This window comes from Talaromyces atroroseus (genome assembly GCF_001907595.1).
Source record: "Talaromyces atroroseus strain IBT 11181 chromosome Unknown scaffold_19, whole genome shotgun sequence".
In the NCBI taxonomy this organism is placed as follows: Eukaryota; Fungi; Ascomycota; class Eurotiomycetes; order Eurotiales; family Trichocomaceae; genus Talaromyces; species Talaromyces atroroseus.
In genome coordinates, this window is record NW_017971451.1 from 214,439 (window position 1) to 229,612 (window position 15,174).

The window sequence follows — 15,174 nt, forward strand, 5'->3', positions numbered from 1 at the left end:
AGTAGCTACTTGGTGATTACACGCATATTATCATAGAACTGCGTTCTTTCAGGGTTCACTGAATATTAGCACAATTATCACGACATTTGATAAACGCATATTAGACGACAAGTAAAACCAAGATCATGAAATGTTCCAGATTCATTGATTTCCAGTAATAATGCCGCAACCTGATCTCTGATCTAGCTGACATGCATCGAGTCTTTGTGTCATGTTCCAGAGTGGGTACAAGGGATCATGGAAATTCATATTGAGCACGTCATCCAGGAAACCTCAAGCTCTAGCCAGCCGCGGCTTGAATGAAGTCAGTAGAGGCAATATATCTTTATATCCCACTGTAAGCCTCAAAATATGAAGAACGCTTATCTGGGGTGGGAGTAGAAAAGCGTAGGATTATTGATTGACTCATACTGAGCATCGAGATAGAATTTTAGAAGAGATAGCTTTCCTTTCGCTTACTCGTTTCTGTCAACCTGGTACCGATTGTCGCAGCAACTCCGCGTCTTTGTATCAGATAGCGAAGCAAATCCTCCACTATCGTCGCAATGTTGGCGCATTGGACGGTAGCATCGCCGGATTCATAAAAGCTAAATGCAACGGAAGTGACACACTCGGTGCACAACTGTAACCTGCCGAGAATATGGTGCAGGGGCTGTATGCTGGGTTAACACAACTGGTAGTGGCGTAAGTAGTTATCACCGACACAGCTGGTGAAACGATGGTTGTTGTAGGATTGAAGGCCGAGGTCGATGCCAGGGCCAGCTGAACCCAGACAACGAACAGTGGGAGTAAAACGATCATTGCTTTATCCAAAACAACAAGTTGATGAAGGAATTGGAGGATGTTGAGACTGGCTCAAATAAATAGTAAACATCCTTTCCCCCTTGGCTTGCGGGTTCTCGGGTATTATTTCCTCTGTATGGGGAACTACTGAGGCTATCGCAGCGTGGTGGAGCCTCCAACTCCAAAGCATGGTTATTTTTGGAATTTCGAGAAAGGAGAGAATAATGGCAAAAGGCTCAATCTTGAATCTATTGATCTTAGGCTTATTGCTCCCTCCACCCATGAAAATTACCAACTAATTCAACATACACCACAGTTAACCAATTTGGTGGACAAAGCTATAAGTAGGCCAATCCAATATAACTACTTTCCACGCAATCCTAGTAGCATAAGAATACGCAGTGTAGATTCAAAAAAATGTAATGCTACAAAACGAGGGCTGCATAGTGAGATGCAAGCTTACTTTGGAACCGTTGAGCCGTATTAATAAACCTAGCATTTGCCACAGTCCGCACTGACGGCCAACAGAGCTTTTACTATTCGCTGCACCAAGAAAGTCGGTGACACGCCCGACGAGCAAAAAATAATTGGTGGGCAGACGGGGTTGATGAACATTCACTAGACAGCTTTCGACCCGCACGCTAGATACGCTACCATTCTCCGACAAATCGGCTTCGGAAATTGCGCCAAAATCGCAAATCGGGGCTGGCTTCCCCACGGGGTATATATAACGATCATATTTACTATGTTTAGTACTCAAGCCTCGCACCAGATAGACGGTCTTCTTAAGTCCATATCTCTCTAGGCTTTTTATTCGAGAAAGTCTGCAATCGTCGGCCGCCGCACTTATTAGGAAGACACTTTATATCCCAGTTGACCAAAATGGAAATCGATACAGAGAAGACCATTGACGAGCACATTGAGAACAGCACCGTCCTCAAGGAGGCGTCTCGGGTCCCGGATTTCAAATACACAAGATCACCTCAGGAACGACGGTTGATTTGGAAACAAGACCTTCTAATTGTGTCTCTTCTTGCAGGATGTTTCTTTTTTGCTTACTTGGTGTGTGACTATGACTAACAGTATCCGGTAATATTGAAGGTATTGAAGGCATAGAGTTGCTAACGATAGAAATGAATCCAGGACCGTACGCAAATCGGCAACGCGAGGATCATGGGTCTTGAAGCCGGTTTGGGGATCTCGAGTAGCCAGTATTTCAACGTCTTAATGATGTTTTGTTAGTCGCGCCATCGCATACTAACATATTTGGCCTCACCATGAGCTAATGCAAGTACTGGATTAGATGTCGGTTATATGGTGTTCGAATTACCCGCAGCCTTGATTTTGCGATACCTACCTCCGCCAGTGGTGTTTGGTTTCTCAGTAGTTCTATTTGGTGTCATCTCTTGCTCCGTTGCTGCTGTCCACTCCTACGGGGTTCTCATGTTTCTTCGGGTCTTTCTTGGTCTGTTCGAGGCAGTCGTTCAAACGGGCAATCTGTACCTAGCACATTGGTATTACCCTAATGAGGTAGGAACGAGATCTGGTAAGCTTATAGCTTTTGTTCGATGCAGATGTGAATAATCGTCAACTGACCGATATTTTTCATAGCATTTTTCTATCTCCCAGCACCTATCGCTGGCGCTGTTGGAGGCCTTATCGCCTATGGAGTACAGCGGAATTTGGAAAATAGCCACGGAATCCCAGCATGGCGGTGGTTATTCATCATTGAAGGTGCTCCGACGATATTTTGGGGTCTGTTAGTTGTTGCCCTCTTACCGAATTTCCCTGAGACCGTTGCAAAAAAGCGACACTGGCTATTTCGACGACATAATGAACGGGAAATGATTTTGCAAAGATGTAAAACAGGTACAGCCCCGTCACAGTCCCATCTTACCCGAGCTCATCTCTGTTTCTTTACTTTTTTTTTTATTTTCTCCTTATTAATTTACATTCTTTTATCTTTGAGAAAATTGTCCTGACTGGATTATATAGCGAGAAATGAACCAGGTTCGAAAGCAAAATCTGTCCAGGTTTGGCTTGCTATAAAAGACCCCAAAAGCTGGTTGCAGGCTCTAGTAGTTGGGGCAGTATGTCTCAACGTCGCAGCCTTTGGGACATTTTTGCCAACATTCATCCAACTTTTCGGATTCTCTGCTTGTAAGTTTAGTAGACATGTTCGATTTGAATTGACTTTATAATCTTACTGATGGCTTCTCTGTCAAGTAACGACACAAGTATACACGATCATTCCTTACGCATTCGGCGTCGTTACACTCCCCATTGGCAACATTCTTGCAGATCGATACGATAAAAAGGGTGTACCCACCCTCATATGCCTCGGAGTATGCCTCATCGGGTATATTCTACTGCTGTCTAGTACAAACAAGGTTGTATTGATCGCTGGATGTTGTTTTGTTTCCGCCGGGGCCTATCCGGCCGTGATCCTTTCGAGTGCCTGGGTTCTCATTTCCAACGCTGGATATACCAAGCGAGCCACAGCATGGGCTATTGCTCAAATCTTCATCCAGTGTTACAGCATCATTAGTACACAGGTCTACACCGACCCACCCCGCTTCTTCAAGGGACACGGGACATTGCTAGGGTTGAATGCACTTGGTGTCGTTGCAGTTATGATCACCATGTGGATATTCGATCGCGAGAACAAACGGCGAGATATAGTGGCTGCTGATTTTGCGGCTCGTGGAGAGATCAATCCAGATAGCAATAGGAGCTATGAGGATCTTTGTGACAAGCATCCGGACTTTCGATATACCTTGTGAAGACTCTCAAGTAGTCATATGTCAGCTGTGGCTTTTACCAATGATGTTGTTTTGGCAGAAACTTTGATTATATCTTAGTAGTGCGCATCGTAGGAAATACGGTTCAAATGCCGTTTTATAGTCTTTGGTCGTGTTTTATAACATTAGATAAATGTATATGTGATACTTGAAAACATTTGCTCTATATTTGATTGCAATTAGTAACGTTTTTAGCTCGCATTATTGCCTCTCGAGGTTGACTTGTAAAGTTGTCAAGACGCGCAACAAAATTGTCACCATGTGTGTTTTTATTTCTTGTCATTCAGCAGAGAAGCATATGCAAGCTATAAACCATCGTTGGTTTCTTGATGAACTGGAGTTCCGACCATGACCGCGGATCTTCTTCACACTAGCTGATATTATTCCGGACAGGGTCTCAAGAATGTTGGCCCTAATTGGGTGTTGTTGTTTGGTTTATCAAACCATTGCAGTAAATATCTCCTATTGTCAGGTGCTACGCTTCTAAAAGTACGAATAACCAACCGTCTGGTACTCGGTGAGAGATACGCTAGATGTGATTCGCCTTTGCAAAAGCCGGTTTTGTTCGATTTTCCGACTCCACCCAGAGTCAGACCGTGGGTCTCTGAGGCCAATTGAACCGATTGGCTATGGGATGAGAAGCCCAGCCAAGTTTGTTGCTATCTGACCCCGGGCGACATGTCGCGAGATTACGTGGGCTTTGATACCTACGTATATATAATGGCAACCATAAACTCTAATCAAGTAGAACAGTGGCCAATTCAGTCAGTTGACGAGGTATTCATTGTTCACGACTGTCAAAGAAAGCTCTTACAGATCCGATCATGTGACGGGCCGAGCCCTATGGCTGGCTCTTGAAGACACGTGTAGTGTTTGCGTCACACGATGCGAACTAGATGCATATAATGGGCACATTTTTATGAACGCTTGCATGCCCAGTGCGTACCAAGGAAGAAACACCAAAATCCTACGTTATGGATGACGTTGGCCTCGCGGTCAATGATGGGGATCTCGCAAATGGGCCCCCCCTGATTGGCTGGGCCGGGGTAGTTAGTCTGCGGGGTAAAAATGCGGAGACGGAACCCCGATGAACGTCGTTCCCGACTCAACACCGAGTAGCACGATGGATTGCAACCCCCCAACGACAGGCATGAATCGTAAGAACAAGCCCGGGAGAGCAGTCAAAGCATGCACAAACTGTAGGCAGCAGAAAGTGAGTCTAATGATTAGTACCCGGGGTCTGGGGAACCTAATTGCTAACATCTCATCAACCTCTAGCTACGATGCGATGCAAGCGAATGCTCGACACCGCCGTGCTCCCGATGCAGGAGAATGAGCCTGGACTGTATTGTCCTATCGTCGTTCAAAAGAGAGAAAAGGAAGACGTAGGAATTGGCCCTGGAACTGCCTGACTGTGCCATGGATCCTTCTAACAGATAATCAGAAAAGCTGAACTGCAGCAAGAAGTTCAACTCCTGCGACAGCAAATGGCTATGGGATCTCGGATAGAACCGATATTGGATGATCATCATATACAGACAAATGTTGATGACAGGGCCCGCTCATCCGTTTCTCTTCTCTCAGGCTCCCTGCCCCCGGTATCCGAGATCTTAGAGGGCAGTCCGGGTCAGAGCACGTCGGGCAACAGCCATGATTTTATCTGCTCAACTCTTGAAGCAAGCACAGGCCTGGAGAACCTAAGTGATGCTGGCTCTAAGACTGCCCCGCAGGCACTGAATGCGTATGAGGTGGATGCGCAAAAGATTGACGATTGCTTCGCTCTGTAAGACATTTCCTTTTCTCTTTGGGTTTACGGTAATGCATTTCAAATACTCACAAGCTTTTGACGTTACTTAGGTATTTCAATAACTACGCACGCTTGCTACCGATTCTTAACCCTCGGTTATCACCAAACACATACTTTTCTCGATCGCCTCTTCTCTTTTGGACTATCGTCGCGGTCGGATCACGACGGTATGACAAAGATCCAACATTATTAACCCGACTAGCACCGTCAATTCAAAACATGGCCTTGCTTTCCTTATCAATGCGTGAGGCAGTCATCGAGGTGATTCAAAGCCTGTTACTGCTGTCCATATGGCCATTTCCGTTCAACTCTGTTAATAAAGCCATGGCTCACATATTCTGTGGCGCAGCAGTCAACCTTGCACAACAGATTGGCATGCACGTTTTTGGTATCGGCCAGGATTTTGCTCGTGTGAAATTGTTTCCGAATGAGGCCGAGAAAGCATATCGGGCACAACTATGGCAGCACTGTATTATAATTAACCAGAGGTAAGGCTTTTTTATTTTGAACGTGTAAATATCATTCGTACATTTCTAATTTGGTATCGAATGCTCAGTTCAAGCTATGCCGACGGCTTCATCCCAGGCGTCCTTCCTGTTCAGGAAAACAGTAGTGACTTCTGTCAAATCGATCTACTACTCCCCTCGGAGTTGAAATACTACAAGCAAATCCATGAAGTCGCCATAAGTGCCACGCAACTATTGCAAACTGCAGATATCGCAAAGCCAAACAAATGCAACTCGGGACACTTGCACTCATTAATCGAGCTGTCCGAACGAGAACTTTTTCGTATTTCGCCTCCTCCCACCAACTACAGTGACATCGGTCAGTTCAGACCCGTCTCATGAAGCTTTTGATTTTGCATGTTTGACTTGGCTAAATTGAATCTGCCAGGCAACATTTACCTATCCTCGGCACGACTACACATTCGATCATTCTGCTTCTTTTGCGAGCAGGGCCCTGAGAACTTCGCGCCAATCCTCAGCCTCTACGCCGCTGCACTTGAGACTATCAACGCGGTTGTGGCCGTGGATGGCCTTGCTATTATTTGCACTTTCTATATTCACCGTATGCTCATGCTTGCAGCACTTAGCATTCTCAAAATACTGCGGAGCGATTTGCATCGATCTGTCGTTGACGCCAAGGCGGGAGAGAATGCGTACTTTAGCGTGATTAGATTCCTCAAACAAATGTCCATTGCACATGACGATTTGAGTGCGAGAGGAGCGGATATTCTTGCTCAGTTATGGGCCAGTGATGCTATATTCAGACGCCCTGATGGGACGCGAGATAGTCTGTCGCTGCGGATTCGTAGCCGGCTAGCGATGAGCGCGGTTTACGATTGTTACTGGTGGTGGCGTGAAGAGTTTGCGGGCATTCCAAGCCCCTTCAATGAGGATCAAGACAAGGGTTGGTCGTTCTTCTCCTTGAACGTATTATTTTGTATCTTCCGAGAGTGGCTAACTATCTTGCAAGCAGACTCAGAAAATGCTACTCAAAATCTTTCCTTCTTTGGAACGACGTTCGATGACTTTGCAGAATTCAGCCTTTCTCAGGCATTTGATGGGAGGGTACTCGATAGATCCATTCCAGGAAACAGCATGCTACAGAGTCCTATGTCGTGAAGTTTCTTTTATTTAACCGATAACAGCTTAGAACTATGTACAATATACTGTGGCAGGTTATATTCATTTGCAGCTGACTATGTACTTCTACGTACCTCGACTTCCAGAACAATATGATGTAGCATCATATTCCCCCATTTTAGGAATTACTACCAGGGGTCATATCAAATTTCGTCGCATCATCCAGTCCACACAAGCGATACATTTCCGACGGTAGAATATGGACATTTTTCTATCGCCTTGACTATTGCCATGAACTAAACACGAGATGCTATCGCAGGGTAAACTATACGAAACCCTAACTTCTTTACCTGGTCGACAGTCAGATGTGGCGACACACCTCCTTGCACCATATTGTACAGCACTGGTCTCGGAGGAATCACTGGTAATACCGTCTTTTGTCATGGTAGATGCTCACCCGTCGCTCATTCTGAGGGTTGTCTCACGTTACTGTTCATTATAAAGAATATGTGCCACCACAGTATGGCTTGGTCGGTTGTAACATCCACCGCGGCTTGCCATCGTTGAATCGATAGGTCTGTGGTTCGTCAGATTACGGGCATGGAGGTATCGAAAACGGATGTGTACAGTATCTGCCTTCCATTGGGTCTGATGCTTGTTAAGGTGTAAGTAGGTGATTTGATGAAAACCGGCGTCGACGATATCTCTCGATGCATCGGATTTTAATCTATCGGCATTCGTCCGCACCGAGCGGCGGTTAATGGAGGGCAGAGTATTGATCCCGGACGACATCTTGGTTAGATAGATATTGTGGTCTAAAACATCCGTGAGTTTGCCATTCGCGCAACCACTAATGATGCAATTTGGTGGTGGTGCTCACCGGACTCGCACTTCGCGCTGACATAAGGTCCTTCTGGATATCTCTGGGCAAATCGCTCTGTTGTGTCAGATGAGCACAGACTACATAGCCAATACCAATGTCCTCACAATTCCATAGCGGCCGTAAAAAGCGGTATAAGGATTGATCAAGAATTTCTAGCGTCCATACTTCATAAAGTGCTTACGGACTTAAGCATCTAAATGCACCTAACTTGGACTCGGCCGTATAACTCGGCTTGGGGTTGTCCCGAGTGGACATGTAGTCCTAGATAACATATGACTGCCAGTATCTCCAGGAATCGAAAATTTATATGAAAAATTCAATTGCTAAGCACTTACTTTACGAGGACACGATTGTCTTGCAAGAAAAAATCACCATGTCTACATTTAATCCTGCAACGGATATCCCGTCCTTGACCGGCAAAGTCATTTTGATTACTGGCGCCAACACTGGCATCGGCAAGGAGACCATCATTTCCCTCGCGAAGCACAACCCAGATAAGATCTACCTCGCATCTCGTGATAAAGGTAGAGCAAATCAAGCGATCGATGACATTCAGAAGGCAGTCCCGGGCGCCCCAATCGAATTTATTCCGCTCGATCTAGCATCCTTGGACTCGGTCCGAGATGCAGCAGCCACATTCCATGCACGAAGCAACCGACTTGATATACTTATCAATAATGCCGGCATTATGGCTGTTCCTTCTGGTAAAACCAAAGACGGCTTTGAAATTCAACTTGGCGTCAATCATTTGGGCCATTTCTTTCTTACTAAGCTTCTGCTCCCAACCCTCCAGAATACAGCCGCCCAAGCGAGTTCGCCAATGGATGTCCGCGTCGTCAATCTCTCTTCGATGGCATACGCCTCTACACCCTCTGATGGGATTCATTTCAAGAATCTGAATGTGGGACGCAAACCATGGGATGTATGGATGCGATATGGTCAAAGCAAACTTGCGAATGTTCTTTTCACTAAAGAACTTGCTGGTCGTCATTCTGAATTCACCACAGTTGCTGTCCACCCTGGTTTCATCAATAGCGATTTGTGGAGTACTCATTGGACTGCTCAGTTCACCAGGTGGATGTTCAACGGGACATGGTTAACAGTAGAGAGCGGTTCTCATAATTCATTGTGGGCTGCCACTTCACCAGACGTGAAGAGTGGTAATTTCTACTTCCCGGGTGGCAAGCTGGAAAATGGAAGCAAACATTCTAACAATCCCAAGCTGGCTAAGGCATTATGGGATTGGTCTGAACAAGCCGTGGAAAAGTTCCAAGGTAGAGCAGATGGGCAATCGAAGAGGGTTCAATGATATCGTGTGATTATGTTGTTCAGATGACCGTTATTTCTACTTATATTCCCTTTTTAATGCGTGAACATAGATGGCTTAATCCAATTGAATGCCTATCTTTGAAGAATGTGAATGATATAGATGTTCATCAGGCTCAAATATACATAGTATTACCATCACGACCAAGTGGTTCAAGGCAAGGGGTTTTGATATTATGTCGAGCTATCAACTGAAAACGTATGTGAAGCTGTAACCATTCCAAAGAAGGGAAAACATTAAAATGCTCCAAGGACGATTATAATGTCAAAAAGTAGATTTCCGTCGTTATGGCTTGTCTTTCTTCGAGGTAGGCTCTGTTGTTCGACAATTATGGTTGATGCGATCGACTCTATAGTGTAGGCTCGGCAAATCAGGTCTCAAGGTCTCCAAAATAATCTTCGGTTGCATGAGTTATGGTAACTCTGAATGGGGAAAATGGGTTCTAGATGAGGAAGCAACTTTGCCTCTGCTCAAAGCGGCTTATGATGCAGGCATCAATACATGGGACACAGTGGAAATCTATTTAAACGCCCAATCTGAAGTGATCGTCCGAAGGGCAATCGAGAAATTCAATATTCCCAGCGAACGGCTGCTTATCCTGACCAAATGTTTCGGTGCGGTGGATGAGGAAAATATGAGCAATCGCTATGGACTGAGTCGGACGCATAGCTTTGACTCAGTTGAAGCAAGTGTGAGAAGGCTAGGTACCTATATCGATGTTTTACAGATTCACCATCTGGATCCGGATGTCGAGATGGAGGAAACTTTGAAAGCTTTGGTTCAATCTGGAATGGTTCGATATCTTGTTGCGTGGTTGGTCTGGGTTAAAATTACTTTCCTGAACAACGCCGATGAATAAGTATTCAGACGCTTGTGCTGACTCTATACCGTTGTCGTCGCAGGAGCCTCGTCCATGTACGGCTTGCAATTCGCCCAGCTTCAATTTACAGCGACTCTAAACCACTGGACATCGTTTATATCAATGCAGGGCTTTCACAATCCTCTATACCGTGAGGAGGAGAGAGAAATGATCCCTTTCTATGATTATACGGGCGTCTGTCTGATGGCTTGGTCACCCGTGGCACGAGGTCTTCTTACTCGGCCATATGAGCATCGATGTTCGTCAACTCAATCAAAAACGGAATCTCGGATTAATTCTCCCTTCATGAAATATGATGGGACCTCGGAGGGAGAAAAAGACCCGGAAATATGCAAGCGAGTTGAGAAAATTGCGAAAATGAAAAGCGTTCCGATGGCGAGTGTCAATTTGGCATGGATATTGAAGAAAGGAAACATACCGGTGGTTGGACTGAGTCAGCTATCGAGATTAAATGATGCCATTATCTTCTTGAGCGTGAAGCTGGATGCGGAAGAAATGGCTCACTTGGAAGAGCTCTATGAGCCGAAAACCGTGAGGGCTCACACATGACGGAACTGAGACTGTAAACCTAGAGATTTATTATATATGGTGATTATGACAGTCGTAATTGTAACACTCATTTATTCAATTGGATCATCAAAATCTTTTATTTTGAGTGAAATAGAACTTAAAATTGTGACATCATGGCAGTGATGTAGCTCATCCATTCTGACTGCTGTAGCTGTGGATTCATCAAGTCTAATGTCTTGCAGTATGTGAGGTCATTCTAGATACTAAAGGTCAGTGCTGCCAGGTTTCATTACATGCACACGAACTTTAAGTCTCATCAGCTTTTGTCGTCCATAATTGATAGAAGCAACAGGGCCATTTATCTAGGTAACTGTTCTTTCCAGGGTCTACTTCGATTCATGTTTCTATCATGATGCGAATAATTTCAGTAATGGAAAGCTCTGAGTGATAGTAGCAAAAAACAACTGCTACAGAATCAAGTAATGAAGACCCCTAGAACTATATTTACGGAAAGTATACTGTGTCGTACGTCGATGATTGCTCACAATGACGGCTATCAGCATACCATAAACGTAGATCCCGTAATCAAAAGTGGTTTTAAAACCAAGAGCTGCAAACATGCTCCGATTCTTGAAGATGCGTGGGAGTAGGGTTGCCGTTCTTCAGCGACGAAAGCAATTCCTAGAAGTACAGAGAGAGAAAGGAGAGTTTTGTTTTTACTGGCAGAGATTCAATCCATCACCAAGTCCCAAATCCCAGGCAGGAAACCCGCAGAATACTGCTGACCACCGACTTAGAGCGCTAGCAGAAGTCATACCCGCATGCTGTTCACTCCAGAGACTTATTTAACATTGCTGCCGCCAACTCATAGGCCTCATCTCTCAGTTTCATGCTCAAAGGATCACTGGCATTTTTGTCCCAACCATGCCCGTACCCTTCAACGCGGTGAGAAACTACATGTTTGTTGCCAGCCTCCTTCTTGATCCTCTCAGCAAGAGCTGCGCCCTCATCAGCCAGGTAATCCTTGGCCGGAGTCACCATCAACACATTATCTGGGAAATTCTCCGCAGGTGCATAGAAAGGCGAGATCCGCGGATCGTAAGGATCTTTATTCTGGAAGTAGGAGCCATCAAACACCCTAGCAAGCCAGGGTGGAATACCTTTGCCTGTAGGATCCGGAGCTGACTTTTGTTCTGGTGGTGTAGCCATGTCGGCTGGTGGATAAAATGCGATGACGCTCCGAAAAGTGTTGGGCGGCAAGATCATTGACGACGCAGCGAGAGACAAATTTGCACCGGCACTGAATCCGCCGATGCTCATACGGCTAGAATCGTACAACTCATGATGATCAGCAGCTTGAACATACTTCACGACATCCTCAACATCGTAGAGCGCGGCTGGGAAAGGATTCTCGGGAGAAAGCCGGTACTGAATGTCAAAGACCGTGAATGGCGTTTTAGTGCTGATATAGCGGCAGTACAAGTCGTCACCACCATGGAGAGGCAGCACAAATCCAGAGCCGTGAAAATTCAGAAAAACCGGGCTGGGCGATTGACTGTTCGCATTGGTAGCGCGGTATACATGCGCTTTTATCGAGCGGCCGGCATCTCGTGAGGGGATCCGGAGGACGGAATCCGGGTTGGCCAGACGCCGCGGGGTCTTTAGTCGCAGGAAATAGACAATAATCCTTCGACGAAGCCTCAACAAAAAATCAAAGAGGCCCATATTGCGAAACAGTGTGGTGTGATGTTGAAAAGTCATGATGTGTTGTTTGTTTGATAAATTCAAGCTCCGTCGAGTTGCACGGGCAGCGGAAAAGATTATAGCCGGCAGGATGTCCTATCATCCGGCCAACAACATCATTGTGTAATTCTCTTGCGTATGACAGATACGATGGCAGGGATGGAGTGGCTACGAGAGGATGAACAGGGTGCTCTGAAATATCACATCTTGAGTCGTATTAATCTTGGAATACCATGTCTGATGAATGTACCTAGTACATCATATCATACAGTACTGAGAACATTAATGCCACCTATCTTCCAGTTTAAAACGAACTCGTTACAAGGTCTACTCCAAGTTGAACTGGCAATGATGCATTGTGAAAAACAAACCAACGATGACATTCGCAGCTGGTTGAAGGCTGGTGCTTGGTAGACACACATTCGCTATCCATACAGCCGCGTCAAGCCGCAGCCCTCAGTCCGGTGTATTTATTGACACATTGACTGTCTGTGCTTGGGAGATAGCGGAGATGTACCTTTTTTTGCTTTATTATATTTTGAGTTCTCGCTTAGATTCGCTCGGTAGCTAGTGCGGACGGTTCTTCGGGCGTTGAACCCTCTTCCAATAGATATTCCCCAAAGTCCTCCTGTAATCGCATGCTAGCGAGCGGATCGCTCCAATACAACGAGTGCCATTCTGACAAATGGTCCTGCCATCTATATTGATCCATAGCTGTGTAGCGCCCATGGAGTGGTTCCTCGCTTGTAAGTACTTGAGCCCATTCTGACTCCCGTGGCTGAGCTTGTTCGGCGACATTCATCTCAGTTCCAGCATAAGAATTTGGGGAAATTTCTTCTAACGGTATCGTGCCCTGCGGCGCTTGCACTATGGTTGCATCCGAAAGAATGTCTTTAGTCGAAATGGACTCGAATAACCTCCAGACCGAAGATGCGAACAGCCAGTACTGGGAAAGTTTTCTCAATGACTGCATTCCAGATTGATACTTTTCATTTGCCCTCATTGCAAGAATCGGATTTTTGTATCTTAGCTGGCCTCGGAGATGGAGCAATGCTGTAAAAAGAGGGCTCGGAGTCCAGAAGCAGCACAGTCGCAAGCTTGACTGCTGGTCTAGACGCTCGAATATTCGAACGATATTTGACGTTGCTTCATAACAAATCTCTTCGTCGGCTGTTCCATCTGTTCCGGTATCACTGCCAGCTCGACTTGCCACTGGAGACCGGTGAAATAAGACCAATACAGTGTTAAATGTCAGATGCAGCAACAGAGGCCACGGATTTCGCTCCTTGGAAGGTCGTAATGCTGCGTCTTGTCGAAATTCGAGGGGTAAATTAGCCAGCCACTGAGCCAAGCTTGCATCGACCGCATCTAACCTTTCTCTGCGGCTATCTTCGGTTTTGATAGCTCGAAGAGAAAAATGAGATTGTACGAGCCGAGATACCAAGGCACAGAGCTCGCTATGATATATGACGAAGTTCGCTTCTCTGGTACCCTCCGAAGCGTCAAAATCCTCGGGAGTCAGAGCCGGCACGTCGCAGTCATCCAGATTGCTATTTTGTTTGTTTTCAGCTTGTTTGAGCAGCTGAAAATACAGTCTCGAACATCACTTACATATTCTGGGGCCGTCCATAGCACAGTGAGACCAAACAATCAAACTGAACAAGGCACCACCACATTCTCTTCCATGTCTTTTTGTCAGCGTCTGGCATCTTGCTGGGGCCAACTTCTCGATGCATCCCGAGACCAATAGCAGTACGCGAGGCGACTCCAATCCACCACCATGCATTAGCACAAATGTCGTCGCCGCCATCAGAGAACCAAGTCAGAAGCAAAGCCGCCTGGACCATTTCCATCCGATCCTCTTCGTACCGCCCGTCAAAAAGGGCCTTGGCTCGTCGAAAGAAAGACACCTTAAAGTCTTGGTTGTTCTTGAAAGCGGCAGTAACATGACTGCCGACGAGGCAGATGGCTTGTAGCAAGAGAAGCGAAGGGACCGACCGTGGCTCGTCATACAGAGTTAGGAATCGATCTTTGTCGACAATAGGAAAGCTTGGGTGGACGTCTTCAAAGTAGGCTGCAACAAGCACATCCGATATATGTTTAGGCGGTATGATGAAGGCATCCTTGGGGATGAGGCTCGGCGTTGTAAGACCCTGAGAAATCTTTTGCACACGTGGAATGTAGGTGTTTGAGCAAGGATAATGATAGACATTGTGATTCGCCGAACGCTGGCGAACAAGATAGTTAAGATTGGCAAGTTCACTGCCTACGTAGGCCAGTCGCGTCCGGATGGGGGTTTCTTGTAGATTTTGGCCGAAAAAGTTGACCAAATGTTGCTTTGCCAACTCGTCTTCTCCATCCGCACCAGACTGAGGGGCATCGTTGCCCTCACTATCCTGGTTTACGGGCGACGTAGGTGCTATCTCCAGTGTTTGGCCAACATCCAGCGAACGGACTCCCTCCGCGCTGCGATTTGCAGCCGCCTGCCTGCTTCTTGCTGGGCCACGAACACGCTTCCGCCGAGCTACAATGGCACACTCGATGTTGACAGATCTGCAATTACTGCACGGAAATCCATTGACGGCGCCGTCGCATCTGACCTTTCTAGCATGACAGTCAACGCACGCCCTTTCTGTTCATTCCGTTAGACGTCGGTTAGCTCCGCACAACGAGACGGGTGGTCTCTCTCACTAATCGGCCGCAGAGACCGTCTTGGATTCGCAGTGCTCTCCATGGAGCCTCGTAGTACCGACTCGAACTAGGTGTCTCGGCGAACAACGAGCCCAAGCAGAAAGTTATGTCCAATGAAAAGATGGACGCAAGGAGACGAAGAGCAAAGTTGTGGGGAAAGTTC

The 15,174-nt window shown here is 46.2% G+C and overlaps 5 protein-coding genes across 5 annotated transcripts; 3 read left to right on the plus strand and 2 right to left on the minus strand.

Annotated features, from left to right (window-relative positions):
* Positions 1–1,665: 1,665 nt before the first annotated feature.
* Positions 1,666–3,566, plus strand: UA08_09207 (hypothetical protein; the record flags this gene model as incomplete). Its single annotated transcript, XM_020264190.1, has 6 exons — positions 1,666–1,845; positions 1,927–2,020; positions 2,087–2,329; positions 2,395–2,652; positions 2,779–2,943; positions 3,010–3,566. 6 exons carry the CDS (start codon positions 1,666–1,668, stop codon positions 3,564–3,566), a joined length of 1,497 nt encoding a protein of 498 aa, XP_020115592.1.
* A 1,301-nt stretch (positions 3,567–4,867) lies between these two features.
* On the plus strand, positions 4,868–7,016 carry UA08_09208 (hypothetical protein; the record flags this gene model as incomplete). Its single annotated transcript, XM_020264191.1, has 5 exons — positions 4,868–4,969; positions 5,021–5,367; positions 5,442–5,879; positions 5,948–6,216; positions 6,286–7,016. 5 exons carry the CDS (start codon positions 4,868–4,870, stop codon positions 7,014–7,016), a joined length of 1,887 nt encoding a protein of 628 aa, XP_020115593.1.
* A 1,217-nt stretch (positions 7,017–8,233) lies between these two features.
* Positions 8,234–10,046, plus strand: UA08_09209 (hypothetical protein; the record flags this gene model as incomplete). Its single annotated transcript, XM_020264192.1, has 4 exons — positions 8,234–9,134; positions 9,463–9,494; positions 9,543–9,878; positions 9,915–10,046. The coding sequence occupies 4 exons, from the start codon at positions 8,234–8,236 to the stop codon at positions 10,044–10,046; spliced, it is 1,401 nt and encodes a 466-aa protein (XP_020115645.1).
* Positions 10,047–11,405: 1,359 nt separating this feature from the next.
* Positions 11,406–12,338, minus strand: UA08_09210 (hypothetical protein; the record flags this gene model as incomplete). The annotated part of the gene is made up of 1 exon (XM_020264193.1): positions 11,406–12,338. One exon carries the CDS (start codon positions 12,336–12,338, stop codon positions 11,406–11,408), a length of 933 nt encoding a protein of 310 aa, XP_020115644.1.
* A 532-nt stretch (positions 12,339–12,870) lies between these two features.
* UA08_09211 (hypothetical protein) lies at positions 12,871–15,054 on the minus strand (the record flags this gene model as incomplete). The annotated part of the gene is made up of 3 exons (XM_020264195.1): positions 12,871–13,870; positions 13,932–14,952; positions 15,012–15,054. The coding sequence occupies 3 exons, from the start codon at positions 15,052–15,054 to the stop codon at positions 12,871–12,873; spliced, it is 2,064 nt and encodes a 687-aa protein (XP_020115643.1).
* Positions 15,055–15,174: the final 120 nt, after the last annotated feature.